General features: G+C 40.8%; 1 protein-coding gene across 1 annotated transcript in view; it reads right to left on the reverse strand.

Annotated features, from left to right (window-relative positions):
* The window catches only part of p3h2 (prolyl 3-hydroxylase 2), a 52,980-nt gene that overhangs the window by 6,192 nt on the left and 29,257 nt on the right, over positions 1-17,531 (reverse strand). The window contains exons 2-6 of the mRNA XM_066647381.1: positions 9,213-9,365; positions 7,088-7,277; positions 4,903-5,034; positions 2,421-2,548; positions 1,071-1,160 (exon numbers count right to left, since the gene is read on the reverse strand). Of these exons, the coding sequence (XP_066503478.1) occupies positions 1,071-1,160; positions 2,421-2,548; positions 4,903-5,034; positions 7,088-7,277; positions 9,213-9,365 (693 nt within the window). The remainder of the gene's footprint in view (positions 1-1,070; positions 1,161-2,420; positions 2,549-4,902; positions 5,035-7,087; positions 7,278-9,212; positions 9,366-17,531) is intronic.

The following is a 17,531-nucleotide window of genomic DNA, read 5'->3' on the forward strand; positions in this document are numbered from 1 at the left end:
CATGTTCTTGTTCACTGAGAATAACAGACTGTTGCAACTGTTGCAGCCATGTTCAGCCAAATGTAACCGTTTTCGTTATAATATCATCACACGGACTCAATGTTCTCATTAAAGAAGTGTCCAGTCTGGTTATTTTACCACATCAGGGGCCAAAGTCAGCAGGCTTTTAAACCTTGTTAAAAACTTGAAATGTACCTTGAAAATTTATAATAATATAATTATATAAAATAAATATATCATTATTTTTTTAATTATATAAATATATATAAATAAATACATGATATGCATCTTGGGCGGCACGGTGGTGCAGCAGGTAGTGTCGCAGTCACACAGCTCCAGGGACATGGAGGTTGTGGGTTTGATTCCCGCTTCGGGTGACTGTCTGTGAGGAGTTGGTGTGCTCCGGTTTCCTCCCACAGTCCAAAAACACACGTTGGTAGGTGGATTGGCGACTCAAAAGTGTCCGTAGGGGTGTGTGTGTGTGTGAGTGAATGTGTCTGTGTTGCTCTGTGAAGGACTGGCGCCCCCTCCAGGGTGTATTCCCGCCTTGCGCCTATTGATTCCAGGTAGGCTCTGGAGCCACCACGACCCCAAACTGGATAAGCGGTTACAGATAATGAATGAATATGCATCTTCCATCTGACCACACATCACACAGACACATCCAAGGCTGCACTGACTGGCCGTTTTTAAGCCACGTCTCAAAACTCACCTCTTCATATCTGCTATCAATGTATGAGGAAATGTTGTTCAATTTAAAAGCTCAACTTTTCTGTTTTGCTGTTTATTGTTTGATCTAGTGTTATTTTGTATTGTATTTTCTTTTCTTTTCTTAGTTGAACCATATTTTATAGTCTTTAAATGTTCCTATGTATTTTTTCTTCCCTGATTCTAATGTATATTAAGCAACTCTGAGTATCCCGAAAAGTGCTACATAAATAAAAAGTATTGTTATTATTTAAGGGTTTAATTCAGACTATAAACTGTATGTTGGAGTTTGTGCACCAAATGTGTACTGACTACTGCTTCTTGCATTATGTTTAATCTCTGACTGGCCTCTCCACACTCACCCCTTCAGTGTAAGGCACTCCTAGGTTTTCAGTGCCAATGAGGAGCAGCTCCTTCTCTTGCTTGTGTCTCTGCAAATACCTCACAGCCTCCTACAGATGTAAAAGAGAAGCCAAAGTGTTTAAGAAAAATACAAAATGTAGGTGTCCCTTGTTTTCCTGTTTAACAGCACTGTGTGTCTTGTTTGTCCATCATTGTTTGTGTTATAAAGTCCTTATACCATCTGTTTTCTGCACACTTTGTTTGCCCCCATTCACTCTGTTCTTCAATGGTCAGGACCCCAACAGGACCACCACAGAGCAGGTATGATTTGGGTGGTGAACCATTCTCAATGCTGCAGTGACATGGTGGAAGTTTCTCTGACAGTAAATTCTCAGAAGCCGTTTTTATGCTTTTCATTATTCTATTTAGAATTTTCCAAAAAGAGCTTTTATGAGTGTAGCATTAAGTGAGGCAAAGAACAAAATTAGTGGTGGTGGTGGTGGGGTGAGGTGGGGGGGTGCTGCATGTGGATGTTTTGAAACCAAAGCAGCCAGTAGCATTTGTGGATCTGGCGAAACGTTCCCCTTTTTGGGACAGTAATGTAAACAGACCTGAAACTGTTTCAACATGAGCTTCCCCTTGCTTCTTTTTCCTCTGTCCCTGAAATGCAGAGCTCATTGGCAGGCCTCTGTACCACTCTCGCTCAGAAAACGAGCCGCTGTAAAGCAGGCGGTTGCCCTCTGAGGGCTGAAGAAGTGGAAAGAATCGCAGAGCATGAAAGAAAAATGTGAGTGGGCTGCTCGCTCCAGAGTGAGCTAAGTGCTGCTGGGCTTTGGAGCAGGACCCTTGGCCAAGCCACTTGCTCTGTAATGAACGTGAGGAAAGCGGCGTGCCTCTACAGCGCATAATAGGCTTTCTGTTTCCAAGGCTTAGATTAAAATGTGTGCTGCCCTTGCTGACGTTCAGAATCTGATTCTGAGTTTTTCACCCAGGTCAGTAGTTAAGTTAAAACCTATTAAGTGGGGAGTGCAGATTAAACGCTAAACAAATAGTCTGTTCATTAGGAAAAAATACTGGGTGTGTTTCTTTCTTTTACTGTTTAATACAGCTGAAATAAAACTCCGTCTCATATGGGACGAGTGGTTTAAAGCAAGCAAACCAAACAAGAAGACCCAAAAGTTTCCAGTAAAATCAGTGGAGCTGTGGGACTTAATGTAACACATCATTGCTACAATAGACACATTTAAGCCAAAGGTTTTTTAGACGCCCACTGGTTCAGCGATTGTTCTGAAAGTAAGGATATTATAAAGGAGTTCTCTAAATTCTTAATCACACAGCTGTATCCAGTAGGACCGGATAAAATCTCTCACCTGCCGAGGCTGGCCTTCGTGACCCAGCATCTCTGTGAAATATTCCACGTTTTCCGTCATGAACTCCTCATCTTCGTGAAACAACAGATATGTCAGAGCACAGGACAAAGCCTCCTCCAGTTTATTCACTGAAACAGAGAGGGGCGGGGGATAAGGCAGAAACAGACAAAAGAGAGAATAAGACACAGGGGATATGAAACTATGAAAGAGAAGTATGAAGTATATAAAAACATAATGATAATAGTAATTCAATTAAAATAAGGTATACACATGACAGAATGAGAGAAAATGAGATCAGAGGGGAACAGATAATAAAACAGATAGACATGAATAGAGAAATATAAGGTGTGTCCCAAAACCTAGTGAGCTGGCTAGGCACTGAATAGACAGATATTTAAGTAGGCAGCGTTCTGACGGTTGTTTGTGCTCGTGAGGCAGATTACTGAGACGCTCTATTCAGACAGAGATAGCGTCACGGCTTGTTCCCGCCCACCGCACGCTGCCGGTGTTTACTTACCTCAGCGGCTAGAGTCGCCTCGACGCTACGGATTTAGCTTCGTCGTCCCGTTTTATCGCGATTTGAATTGTTTGGCCTTCGCGGTTGAGGAAGGGTTCGATGCCGCCTTAAAATTCGTGTCGAGAGCGCGCACACCATGATGTAAAATGCTGTGTAGTTAGAGAGCTCACTAGGTTTTGGGACAGACCCATAGTCTCCATGTTGTTGTTCATGTATTGTGTGCTGTTCACTTCAGCAGACTTTGTGCGTACACACTTAAAGTATAGGGGTCTTTTCTCTCATTGGGCACTGGGCCATCCCTTCTCACACACACTACACTAAAACACTTAAATTCCAGCTCAGTGACCACAGCGGAGCAGACAGTGAGCTGAGATAGTGGAAATAACAAGCAGCTCCAAGACACTCCATGGCCTGTCTCTCTCTCTCTCTCTCTCTCCCACGCACGCACACTGGCCAAGCTGTCTGACTTATGAGTAAAAGAGCTCATTTCAGAGCAGATTTCTCTAATAGGTTCAGAATAGCACTCACTTCCACCATTTACATGCTTATATCTTAAAATCACTCAAGGTGAAATGGTGCAAGGGGATTCTGGACCTGTTCTGGACAAAACAATAATCAGAAAGCCATATAAAACAACTGTTTTGAGCTGAAGAAAGACACTTAAATGGGACACTCTGCAGCAGCTGCACAGAGCTTAAGGGTTGATTGTTCAAAGCCACATGTTGGCATGGCAGTATAAAGCCCTCAGCATACGCATGTGATGTTTGGATAAAAGAAGCTTCATCCTATACCTCTGGGACGAGCTGGAGTGATGTTGGTGATCCAAAACTAAACATTCAACATAAAGCAGACCTCACTAATGTTCTCGTGACTCAATGCAGTTAAATTCTCATCTGTCAACATGTAGAAGAGTAGACAATGCAACTGCAGCTTACTGTTCAGCTCAGAAAATCTTTGACCTGTTAGTGAATACCATTTTTTTCCAGAGTTCCATTTCTTTGCTTTAAATAATACCAAGGTTTGTGCTCATGTCGTTCAATGGGACTTTGTAGACAGCATGAAAAGAGAGTTCCTCTTGCCAACTTCCTTTTCTCTACATGCTTTTCCCCCGTACCAAATAAACTGGTGCATGGTTTGCATTAAATGAACAGTACAGGTTGTGTTTTGAGATTTATCTGAGTGAACAACCATTTATTTTACATTTAAGCTTGCGTGAGACAGCAGGGCTAATCGCTCACATTTAAGACACAGTGAAAACTGACAGGTAGTCTATTTTTCCACCAAAAGGACTCTGGTTCTTGAACAGGTTCCATTCATGATTCTTGGAACCATGTTGCTCTCTAGTGGACCACATTTCCACCACTTTGATGGGATCCCATGATACGTCATCAATGGGGAGGGGCGGGGTTCGCTTGATTCCAGCATTGTTGTGGCTGGACCAGAGCCAGATATAAATGGGCAGAGTCAGGACAGAGTCATGGTTAATCCATTGTTTACAGCGGGGTCAGAGTTGTCTTATTAAGCATGTGAACAATCCTCCTTGCCCCATGTTGAACACAGAAAACACACAAACAGAGCACTTTTCTTGTTTTATTTATTTTTATAACACACTGTAAATGACAGTGTCCAGCTTCAATGTGTGAAAACACTTTATTTGAGGCTCTGTGCTCTTTCTGGGGTCTCTTTAGCTGGATACCCCCACAGATGTCACCAAGGTTTGCACTGAAAATCTAGTATTATTTAATTACACCTGGTAACTAACTTTTTGGGTTCAGGAACCTATTATTTATGTTGGTGGAAACGCACTGAATGGTCCCAAGTTAGGTTCACAAATGGAAACCGAACCAGTTCCATGCTAGTGAAAAAGGGCTAGGTAAGATAAAAAACTATTTGGGAAAGTAATGCTGGTATTTTTTGATGGTTTAAAGGGCTTGAAGCTCTTGATATGGAGTTGAAATGGTTTACCTTGGAAGTAAGCAAACTGCAGGTAATCGTAGTGCAGAGGCAGGTAGTTCTCCATCGGCGAGAGACGTCCAGGGCGTGTAGCCAAGTCCCTCACACACTCGTGCTGGCAGTGGAGCACCTGTGTGTAGTGATCTGGAAGATGCAAATCAACAACTATTAGGGCAGAGTCAACTTCTCAGAGCATTTTACACAGTGTGTACCTGGCACACAGCTGCGTACTTGACTGACACTGCATTGTGCTTAATGATTTCTAATCACAGCATTCAAGTTGGTGCAGGATAAACACATTCTAACAAACTCCAGCACAGTGCCACCAGGCCGAACTCTGGATAATATGACAATACTGAACATTCCTTTTCCACTTGACTGATGCAGTTATCACTCTAGGCTACTGAAAATGAAAGCATATGGGTTTAACTTGTGCTTCTTCGTAATGAGGCCATATACAACACATCTGTCTCCATCGGCCTGGCCAGTCTCTTGTTTATCCGAGACCCGATGGCTCATTAAGTATATTTATACTGTAATTACTGATGTGTACTTAACTTGGCAGCTGCAGCCCTACTGCAGAAAACTGGGTTTAGGGGAAGGGGACGGCTCCAGCTCTATCACAGCTCTGTAAGATCATCTCCATGAGCTAAGCACAGATGTTAATGACCAGCTGAGCTGGCAGCTCTGTTTAATGTGGCTAAACGTCAGCCCAGTAGGCTCTGCCCTGATTTAATTAAAGAGCGTACGAGTGGCAAGGCTGTTCAGGGCCATATACCACATGTCTGTCTTTTTAAAAAGAAAGTAAGAAAAAAAAATACAATAAAACAGAAAAAATGATAAAGTTTCACAGTACACACATAAAACAGTTAGAATAAATGAACAGTGACCACAAAGGAATGAAGCTGACCCCTAAAATGATGGACCCAGTGTCAAGAAGTAGGACGTGCATAGTTTGGAAAGAGGCTATTTTTCTTTTCCTTTTCCAAGACATTGATATTTTCCATTGACACTTTAATCATAAGGAGTCAGGACAATGCAAGAAAGCGTTAGGAACTTTGCTCTGTTCATTGTTCAACATTCTTTATCAACACACAGACCACCACTTGAGGAAAAAAAAATAGGATTCCCTCACTTTTAAGCTCTGCTTATAATTGGCTCCATGTGGAGTGGAGTAAAACAAATGAAAAGAATATATAAACGTATATAAACGTAGGCAGCTGCTGGTTTAACAAAATAAATCAGGTATGTATGCTGTGGAGAAATCAGGAGGTATCTCTTCATTTACTTTATTTTCCATTTAAAATTGGGATATTTCTAGTGAAATGAGATATGGGATAATCTATTTGTATAAAGTAGAGGCAAAACCAGAGTTTGAGGAATAATTAAAAAGTTCTAGGCCCTAGATCCAAGTTCCAGGCTGGAATTTTAAAGAAACACTAGGCAAGATTTATTTTTCTCCTGAGGCTCTCCCTAACGTAATTCATATTTACAGCACTGTACTGAAATCAATGAGGGAGGGAAGAGGGTGCGGTATCCTACTCTCCTACAAAATTTACATAGTGCCGTTTCTGCAGTGCAGAACAACAGAGGCTCTGTTCTGCTTATTACAGGTCAGTGAAGCTTCACAATGATTTTGAGGTTGTAATTGTAAGTTAAAAATATTATATAGTGTTTCTTTAAAAAGCCAACATGAAGCTATAAATTATTAGCTGCAGCTATACTGTCATACCAGCCCACCATTTTAAAATCCTTGTCTGGAATCTGGATCCAAGCTCTGGATTTGAAGGCCTCTGCTCTAGAGTTAACAGAACTCCTAACAAACATTCAACTGGCAGACTTTCAAACCTCTGCGTATCACATGAACAAAGCTTTCAATTTTGGTGAGACAGGAGCAAACGAGTCTCTAATCTTGCTGCCATTGTTTGTGTTGATCATTACAATATGTAAATACAATTTACACAGCAGTTAAGAAGCCATTACTCAGAAACTGAGAAAACTTCAAACATCTTCTAAGGCTTCTAGTAATTTATTTGAATTTGGCTCTGAAGTAGATTAAATGGAGTGAGTAACTAATTGCCCTGTCACATCTACATAAATTATTAATACATACAAAATGATATGACCTTTTGGCTGTGCTTAGAATAGCCTTCGTTTTGAGTTTCATAGAACCTAAGCACGTGGAAGTACAATGTACCTGAAATGAGCTCGGTGAGGCTGTAGCGATAAAGCATGTGGTCCTGCTCCTCAAAGCGTTGGGGTCCTTCACAGAGGGCTCGACACTCTGCATCTGCTTTATAGTATTCCGTCAGAGCCTCTTCAAACAGAACCACGGCTCCTTCGTAATCCCCGTTATCGTACAGCTTCACCCCAGCTGAAAATGCTTTCTACACACACGAGTAATTACTGTAAGTGTGGGGAAACAGCACAGCACCTTAGCAGCCAAGCACTGCCAACAACATGTTTTTGGGAATATACAGTTGTGATTACTGTAACCCTCTTGGCAAATAAACTTTTTATGTCTATGTAAAATTGTTGTGACTATGTACAGTTTATTTCTAAACATCTTTAAAGGAACACGTTCAGGTCAGTGAAGCATCACAGTGATTTTTAAGCTGTAGTTTTAGGGTTAAATATTATGCAGTGCCCCTTTTAAATATAGGTTAGTAGCTAGAATGAGAACTATATTAAAATGAAGCATTGCTGAATTTGAAATATAAGTGAAATAAACAATTGTTTCTTCAGACTATCATTTTTCCACAGAAATATCTAGCAATTTCACCTCGAATAATCAACATTTATTACTGAAAAAGAGTTGTATTCTCTTGCTTTTAAAATAATTCTCTGTAGAGCAGCCAGGACAGAAGTGCAGTAATAAATCAGTAATAATTATTAACATGTATCTTGCGTGACATCCTTGACAACACAGAATTTATGTGGAATAAGAACCTCTGGCACTGGCAGTGTGTGCAATCAGTAGACTAATCTGAATGGACTAAAGTGGCACAGCTGGCATGAGTGTGCATGTTTCAGCAGCGCCCACCATCAAGAAGCTTCAAACAAAATGGTGCAGTTTTCATGTTTGATGCCAGGATGTCCCACCCACACTTCCAAAGAATAGCACAATCATTGCCATTCTGTCTCATCTCCAAAAATATTCAGGGCTCCACCAACAGCTCTGACGAACTGCTTTACAGCAGGTTATTCTCTCCCTTTTTTTTCCTTTGTACAATATTTTTTGGCTTAAACACGGAAGATTATACATTTTCAATAAAGTTTAAATAAATAAATTTAATACAAATAAATTTGATTGGAAATAAAACTAGTTCAAATAGTAATCTGTATGGACATACGTAACACACTGGAGATATTCCATGAGTGGTGATACAGAGTATAACTGCACTGTGAATTTTAGCTCTACACGTATTTGTACATTAGCAATATTAAATGAGAGGGACTTTTAAAGGGGAACTTAAAAGTAGCAGTGACCTCAGGCTTTAGGCAAATTTAAACCACGCTAGTAGCACTCTAGTGTACAGGAGACGTTTGTGTTGCTTGGCAAAAATCTGGTCTCAGTCAAGCTACTGAACTATTTTTGTGGGTGGAGCCAAATACATTATTACATACGCAAACTAATCATAATCTGTTGTGGCAAATTAAAATAAATAAACTAATAAAACTAATAAAATCGCTCACAGAAAGATGTACTAAAGCAGAATCACACTCCGAATCGTGAGGTTACCACTTCAAGAGTAATATTGCTAAATAACTTTTTCTTATTATTCATTCATTCATTATCTGTAACCTCTTATCCAATTCAGGGTCGCGGTGAGTCCAGAGCCTACCTGGAATCATTGGGCGCAAGGCAGGAATACACCCTGGAGGGGGCGCCAGTCCTTCACAGGGCAACATACACACACCTATGTGTGTATGTTATGATTTGTTCATTATGATTTGTTATGTATGTTCATATTACCTATGAATATGAGCTGTATATTATAATTCAAACGAAAAGCAAAATGTCGGCCAAGACTCTGCAGTGCTTTGATTTTTTTAGGATGCTGAGAGCGCTACTTGCTGAATTGAACTCTTTGTTGTTTTGAGACCTCACTGTGACTGTGATTAGCGCTAAACACCACCTCCTCTGGTCTGAGACTGATTGTAACCCTGATTGTGCATCATAATTCCATCTAGTTCTTTCATCATTTGAAGCACACTGCCTGCTTAGAGTTAAAAAAAAACAGCCCTAAGGAACTGCTTCTCAACTGTTTTTAACCAGAACTACATTTTTGTAGCAGCACCCTGGGTCAATATTCACGTGCCTGGTGTGGACGGGCTTCTCGGTCAATGAAGTTTTTCTCTTCCACACCCTCCAGAGCCTTATACAGCTCCAAGTTTTGGCTCATCTCAACATGCTCTGGATTCGCCTGGAAATATGTGTGAGCAGCTGTAGCTGCTTTGTCCAGCTGATTCAGCTGCAAGGAAGGGAGAGAGAGAGAGAGAGAGAGAGAGAGAGAGAGGGAGGAAAAAAATTGGTTAGGATAGATGACCACTGGTACTGGATCTGTTGCTTTGTTGATAACAGTCTGACTTTCATGAGCCAAGATGACTTTTCCCAAATGCTTTTAAATTCTGGATAACAACGCAAGCGTGCATCTTAGGAAAACATAAGTTCATGACCATCTGCTTGATCTACACAATGAAACATGAGTTTGGCTCTGGGTGAAAGAGAAAGAGAGAGAGAGAGAGACAAAAGTCTAGGAAGACAGTTGTTGGCAGGAAGGAAGCCTAGTGGACACAGGACTTCTGACCCACAGCTGGAAATCCACACACTTTACTGGACAGAGTTAATTCTGCACTATGTGGATTGTTTATAGGAGTGGATGCTACAGATGTCTTTCACGTATTTAACAACATACGGCAATGTGAAAAAATATAGCTATGTTTCCTTTCTCCCAAAGGTTTGTAATAAATGCATTAACACATCTGAACCCAGATGTTTAGTTGAGTTTGAGTGTTATCTTCTTCACTGAAGAGTGTGTAGTGCCTAAAATCTTCCCCTGAGAAGGTATCAGAGAAGGGTCTAAACTTTAATGTAGTTAAATGTAGGCCGTCATAAGCCTTTAAAATGTGTTCCACAAACATATTATCACCCACTCTTAACTGTCTGTAATATGAAGCTGAATTCAGTTGCTGGCTTTTTGTTTGATACTTCCAGTTCCACCTTAAATGCTGCAGTAACCACAGGGGCTAGAATGTAACTGCTTCGGCATTTAAGTAGGAGCTGGAAATTCTGAGACATCAGCAAATTACTAGTTATACTTTCTGCCTGTTATGAAGTAAAGGGACATAATGCACTGAAACTACATCAAACAAAAAAAGAATACACTAGTTATCATAGTTTTAAAAGTAGAAAATACTGATATTTGTAGCTTTTTTGGTCACTTGAGCAGCCATGTTACCCATGTTTCACAAGGCACTCATAGCATTCCTTTGAAGTTTAGCCTTGAAAAATCTTAGTTTAAAGGGGTATAAAGCCCTCCCCCTTGGCCCTACCTCTCTTTCCCAACAAGAATTGAGACCCCTACCCCTAAGCAAAACAAAGGGGTAAGGCTAAGCTGTGAAATGGGATTCATCCTAGAAGCTGTTACTGCTGTAAAGTCGTTCTTCGTTCATGTTTGAAGAACTAACAGATAAATACATATTTGAGGTTTTTTGTTTCATAAAACAGTTAAAAGGGTTTGAAACAGAACCCACCCCCGACACACAGTGGGTGAGTGGCATTAAGCTGAAACCTCCCAAATATTAATTATGAAAAAAGTTTGTTAAAAAACTACAAAGAAAGAAAATACATGGATTACTGCTCCACAATGTGACTGTCAATGTTAATCTTTCCTTATTTTGTGGATTGAGCTCAACCACAACCTCTAAAGTATGGAATGAGTTAAGGAAACTCACCCGCACTGAAGAGAGTTCATGTGAACTGGGTAGCACTGGAGGAGGATTTCAAAACCAGTTCATGCTGTAAACCGAGAGGTCATTGATATTTTCCAGCCTTGATAAAGCACAGACCACAGATCCACTGCAGAGCCGGGAAACCTCCACACTTTCCATAAACCTTTTTCTTATAACATCATTATTTCACTCTCTTTGGACTCTACTAATCCAAATGAGGGGCATTTCTCAAAGCTGCCAAATAAATTAGTGAGGAAAAATACCAACAAGAAAACACCACAAGCTAAACAGTTCAGAGAATTGATACATTAAAAGTAAACATTTACAAAATTTGGAATGGGAAAAAAAACAAGGCACAACTGGCAATAAACACAGGACTTTTACATAAAGACTTGGCAACACAGGGCTGAAACAAACGAGTATATAAAGGAGAGTCATAATGAGTCACTAAATCGCTGCAGGTGTGAATCATTGTCTAATGGTGTAGCCAGGAAGGAGCTGAAGTCTGAGTCTTTCACTCTGGGTCATCGTTTTGTCCAGGTTCCCAGGAGGGGAAACCATGACAAGAAAGCTTTAGACTAGATGCTGGAACACTGCATACAGACATGAGTAGATTAATGTGGTCAGGAATTGTTGGAGCCTAAACTGTCAGCTAAACCTATAGACTTCTATGTTAAAGGGCAGCTTTAGATGGTTGTAGGTTGAAAGGGTAGTTGTCTTCTGGGGAAGAGTGAAGAATTAAAGTTTGGTGGCATGCCTGGTTTGTGGTGAAAGGACAAAAACTGAGCTTTGTTGACTGCATTCTTGGATGCCCTTTTGTCACACACACCACTGGCACTGAACTGGAAACTACACAGCTGCACTCAAGTTCATGCTGCTCATTTAAATGTTGCCCTAAATACGCACCACAATACCAAAGATTTGTTGGCTCCTTTTCGTCCAACATTCCTTCTGAAATGAAGGGTATTTATAGGGGGTTTGGTCCTTTTTCAGGAGTCTTAAACCAATGCATGGCATTGAAAATATTGAGCTTAAGATCAGATTCCTGCAGTATGCCATGTCATATCACGTTTTTCTTGGAAGATATCAACCAAATTCAGACTTTAAGAAGGTTATTTCATTTACATCTACATCCTAATAAGCTTCTGTGTCGGGATGGATAACAATGTAGGTTTTAGCATTTTAAAGACATCAATTATTACCAAATTGACAGAATTTTCACTTCAGATAACATACACTCTAAGCTAGAAACACCCTTTCAAGGAAATACTATGCTTTACTGAATAGCCCAGAAAGAGCACCTGTAGTCCTGCTAAACAGTCAGTCCGCCCAGCCACTGCTGCCCACTGCCAGAACACACAAACCATTAAAATTCTGGCTGTAAAAAGGAAGAAATCTGCCTTGATGTGGGGTTTAACTGAAGCCAAGTTAAATTCCTGTTTCCATGTTTTTCTCAGCTGCCGCCTGGAAAAGAATGTAAACAGGCTGGCAACAAGGCTGAAGATACATTTGAGCTAATGAGGAGTAGTAGCAGTTGACTGAGCTGCTTGCTAGGCCAACCGCATGCACAATGTCTGCTCTGTACTTGAGAACTGGACGTGCCACTTTACGTACAATCCGCATGTGGTATAAACAGGAAATTTCATAAGGTGTCAAAATAGTTGTGACATAGCATGACCTGAACTCACCTCTATTGTCACACTTGCAGCTGTAATATACAGCTGGGATCTGCTTTTCGCTGCTTTATCTTTAAAAGGAACATCTACTATTGTGGGGAACAGCTGTTCTCTCTGGATTGTTTACATTCGGAAGCTCAACATTTTGATTTACAACAGAAACATGTTTATAACTTGAGGTGTTTTGATTTGCAGTGCTTCGGTCTGTTTATTTTCATGCAGTTAGCAGCCTCCCGAATTTAGAGTGGGTTCCAACCTAAATACTCTGAAACAGCAAAAATAAGTCAATATTACCCACCAATGGAGCAGGAATAAAGCAATATCCTCATCTCTTTTCGTGCCTTTTAGTGTTTGAAGGGCTTTTTGCTCTTTTTTGGCCTTGAGCAGAGACATTGGGGCTTTGTAAACTTTAGGCCCGACTCCAGGCGTTAAAGCTCACCTAGATTAACTTAGATGAAGGTATTTTAACATTCACTAAAAGCTAGGGCTGGGCAATATTACAGCAAATTAATATCATGATTAATTGAACATTTTACCTCTATTACAATTAATAACGATTATTTTGTATTGATTATTTTTGGGGGCGGCACGGTGGTGCAGCAGGTAGTGTCGCAGTCACACAGCTCCGGACCTGGAGGTTGTGGGTTCGCCTTCCCGCTCCAGGTGACTGTCTGTGAGGAGTTGGTGTGTTCTCCCCGTGTCTGCGTGGGTTTCCTCCCACAGTCCAAAAACACAGGCTGGTAGGTGGACTGACGACTCAAAAGTGTCCGTATGTGTGAGTGAACGTGTATCTGTGTTGCCCTGTGAAGGACTGGCGCCCCCTCCAGGGTGTATTCCTGCCCTGCCCAATGATTCCAGGTAGGCTCTGGACCCACCGCGACCCTGAACTGGATAAGGGTTACAGATAATGAATGAATGAATGAATTATTATTTTTGTACTGATTTTTTGCCCTCATACTTCACTGTCACAGCTTGTATTGTAAATATACTCAAATAATTAAGCTGGTATATTTTTATGATAATGTTTCTGAGAACTAGTCCATCTCTTTTTTATCTGAGCCATGCACTGTACATAACTAGTGTTGAACCAGGCCTGTGGGATTATCTGCAGTTGCTAAAACTGTTTATTTTTTTCTTTTCAGTGTTTACATTTGACTTCATGTTCAATGTCATTTTCTATCATACAAGCTGCTCGAGTTGTTTGGGGGCTAACACAGTATGCAGGGCAACAGATAAACTGTAGTCTGTAATTGTGGGAAAAGAGAAAGGAAGATAGATGTAGACTCCATCATGGTCTGGTGTACAACCCACTACTTGTACACTTTCACCCCCACTAATCCACACTTCTTTAACTAATTCAAACAATGCAGGCAGAGGGTGGCGACAGCACGTATGACACGGCCCACGCAGGCCTCAGCAGACACTGCCAGCTTGTGGGAAGCCTGCCGATGATGTCATACGTCTGCTTGCGGCTTCTTTACACCACCCGTCATGTCAGCAGTCTGACACACAAGCTCCTTTCTGACTCTCCCCACCCATCCCAGCTCCAGACACACTGCTCCAGTAAGGTAATGTCTGAGGAATGCCTTGAAGGCTAATAGTGCACACAGCCCCTTTCATTAGGGTCAGCACGTGGAGACATGAGACGGCTGGAAAAAGCTCAGAGCTGAATGAGGCCTGGAATAAACCTCCTACTGTACGCCGCTGGACTTAAAGCTGCCGCTGAAAGGAAGCCTCTGTAGCCTATGTGTGGTCTGCTCCTTGATGGGGCTCCTCTGGTCGGTTCTCGTGTGAACGAAGCGTGTTGACTTTAGTTAATTTTGGTGTCGATGACCACAGGGCTCGGGCAAAGGGAAGATAAATTCACATAAATGGTGCTCATAAATGATTTACGACTCCAGCTGTGCACCTAATCTGTTACACACATGAATGTTCTACTTGATTTGTGACTGATCATTCACCTCAATCTCTTTTTCTCTTTTATTAGGACATACTGTGACAATATGTGGTTATGGAAGAATAAAACTTACATGTGCAAATAAATGCTTTAGTGGGTAAATAAATTAAAATTTGTGTATATATATATCTCCACTGCCCAAATAATAATGAGTGTGGTGGTACTCCGTGGGTTCTGATCAGTCGGAAACAGGGTACAATATATAAAAATGTATGCAGTGCAATAACACTACAAACTGTAAGTGAAGAAATACAAAGTGCAAAGTACAAAATATGTTTAGTTGATCTCAGAAAAAGGAAATTGAGGTTATTTTAATGTTCTGGGTTATCTGTGTTTAATATGATGTAAATCATGAATTTACTAAATCATTTCATTGGAAAATCCTGTACTTACACATAAGGCACGTCACTGACCCATGTTGTGTTTGCAGGAATCGGCCCAGGTTGGGAAAACACTTAAAATATCTTCCAGAGGTTGGCTTAGTTCTCTTACCTCAAAACACTTATTCTTGATCTCCCAGGAGCTTCTGAAAACATCTTCTGTGCGTCAGTGTTATTTCTAAATGGGAGTGGCACAAAGGGGCTATTCTGAGGGACTGAGAAGTTTCCATTTAGGTAATGACAGTGTAAATGTGTCCATTGGTTCTTCTTCTTTAACACTGTGGGGTTTCTTGGTCTACTTCTTGGAATACTCCCTAGGCCTTCAATTCCTATCTCGCATTCTTACAGAGCCCTGTGCCTCAGAGGTCATTCTCTTTCTCTGACTGGTTTACCCTAATACCTCTTAATGACCAACACCCTACCGAGCAGCTAGGAACAAACTGGTAACTAACCTGATCTACAACATTTTCCCTTAACTTAAAGAAGCTGTATTCCAAGACCAAATGTCTGATGAATTCAAGACTTGTTAGCTCAGGGTAACCTTGGGTTAAACCTGGAGAGACTTCCCGTACAGTGTCAATATCACCAAGTACAACTGATGTAATTTTTTTTATTGCAAATTGTTCTCCAAAATATTAGGCATTTCCAAATCCCCCACTTCCCTGGGTCTCCCCCAATTGCAGACAGTGCCACCAGTCTTGGAAGGATGGAAGGATGCCAGCCCACTGCTTCTTTTTGAACAGCAACATAAGTGAAAATCATATTGCATTGGAGGAGAAAGCAAACTGTCCAGATCTATCAAATCAGCTGGCAGATGCCCATGTGCAGTCAAGGGTTAGGGGGCCCATTCAAACAACAAGGCCAACTGAGCTGTCTAGTAGCATGATTTCACTGCATGGTATCTGCTCTACTTGGCTCTATTTGATGTTTTGTCCCCGTTACTTGGTTTGTTTTCCATCACAACATCACCCATCCACTAATATATCTGCAAAACCCTGTCTCTAAGAGGAACCGCAGGCTTTGGATACCACCATTCATCATTAACTTTAAAAAAAAAAATAAAACTTGTTTATTTTATTTTTTTTGGACTGAACACGGCTTAGTAGCACATGAGTTTAGCCAGATCGGTGAAGTTTTTCTGTTCCTTGTTGCACTGTGTATAAGAATGGCTTAACTGTAGTACAGTCATACTGACTTTTGTATCTGTCTTTTGGTTTGATGTTTAATGCATCAGTGTGCAAGGCTTTTGAGCATCACTGAGCAACCCTTGTCAAAGAAAATCAGGACGTAAGAAAAACAATTCAAGTAAAAAAAAGCAAGTCTGGATTTAAAGAGGTGTTAGGAATTGAGTGTCAAATTTAAAGCAGGCATTCACTTTGTTCACACACAGCAGACTCTTGCAATAGACACAAAGGGGTCAATGGTATCTCTGTGCCCAGACAATACTACCATTCATCCTCACACGAAAGCAGCCAAAGCCTATTCCCTTCAGTTCTCCACCCAAGAGATCTGTGAAACGTATTTGTTCAGGCTGAAATCCATCTGCAGGCCTGGAAAACTGTGTAAGATAAGCTTGAATAAAAGCACAGGATACTACAAGGCATGTTGTGCTTACACAACATCGCCCTCAACAGCCTGCTGAAATACTCATTTTAAGGTTAATCTTGCATAGTCAAGGACTATCCTTTGTAGTTTGTGGGTTTTCATCTGTGAGCTTTGAAAGGCCTGTGGTAGCTGCTATTGTCATCCCCCTCTGACCCTAAGCAGAGACGCTCTGGATTGGAAAAGCCTCAAATTAAAACATTTAGAAAAAAGATTTTACTTGCCATTCTTAACATTTCTCGCTTCAGACAAAGCACTGCAATAATGTCAGGTCACCAAAAGAAAACAATGTCTTCATCAGTTTTGATTAAGAGGCTTACAGCTTTTCCTCACATTCTCTAATAATCAAAGTAACCCATCAGATGTCAGAATGAATTTTTCTTCTTTGACAACAGAAACAACCGCAGAGTTATTTCCCCGTTTGTTTTCAGAGGCAGGTCCAGACGACAGAAGGTTTTGAGTGATTAATATTTTTGCGCAGTTGGGTTCAGGCCCAGACTGCCTTGCTGTCAAAACTCTAGGGTCAGAGAGACATAGTTCAGGCTCAGGATCATTGTGTTCTATAGCGAGGAAAAGGAAGACCGTCAAAGCTGAGAGTCTTGAGTGTGTAAAGCTAATTAAATCAACATGACCTCCCTTTGTGTCATTAAGCCGAATGAGCTGAAATGAAAATGCAGTGAAGAGATGTGAATGGAAACTAAATGGCTGTGTGGTAAGACAGTGAAATTATACTGAGGTCATCTGGGAGCAAGAAGAAAGCTCTGTAACAGAGGTCTAGACGGCATGAGGCTGGTGATGAACTGCAGATGATATTACTGATTCAAAAAAACAATAAGATCCTTAGTTGGAGACCACCTTAAATCTATCTTAGATCCAAAACACCGCCAAAATCTGTTAGTATTTCAGGAATGTTGTTTACTTATTTTATTTTTTCTTGGGAAAGAGGGGTTTACAAACAGCATTTTAAAATGAATTAAAACAAAAGATACTTAACAGGTAGCTTATTGGCACTAAAGGTACAGTATAAGGCAGCAGTGGTGTTAAAGTCCAGTTGTGTTCTCTAATAATACC

Source organism: Hoplias malabaricus, chromosome 16 (assembly GCF_029633855.1).
Source record: "Hoplias malabaricus isolate fHopMal1 chromosome 16, fHopMal1.hap1, whole genome shotgun sequence".
NCBI classification, from domain to species: domain Eukaryota; kingdom Metazoa; phylum Chordata; class Actinopteri; order Characiformes; family Erythrinidae; genus Hoplias; species Hoplias malabaricus.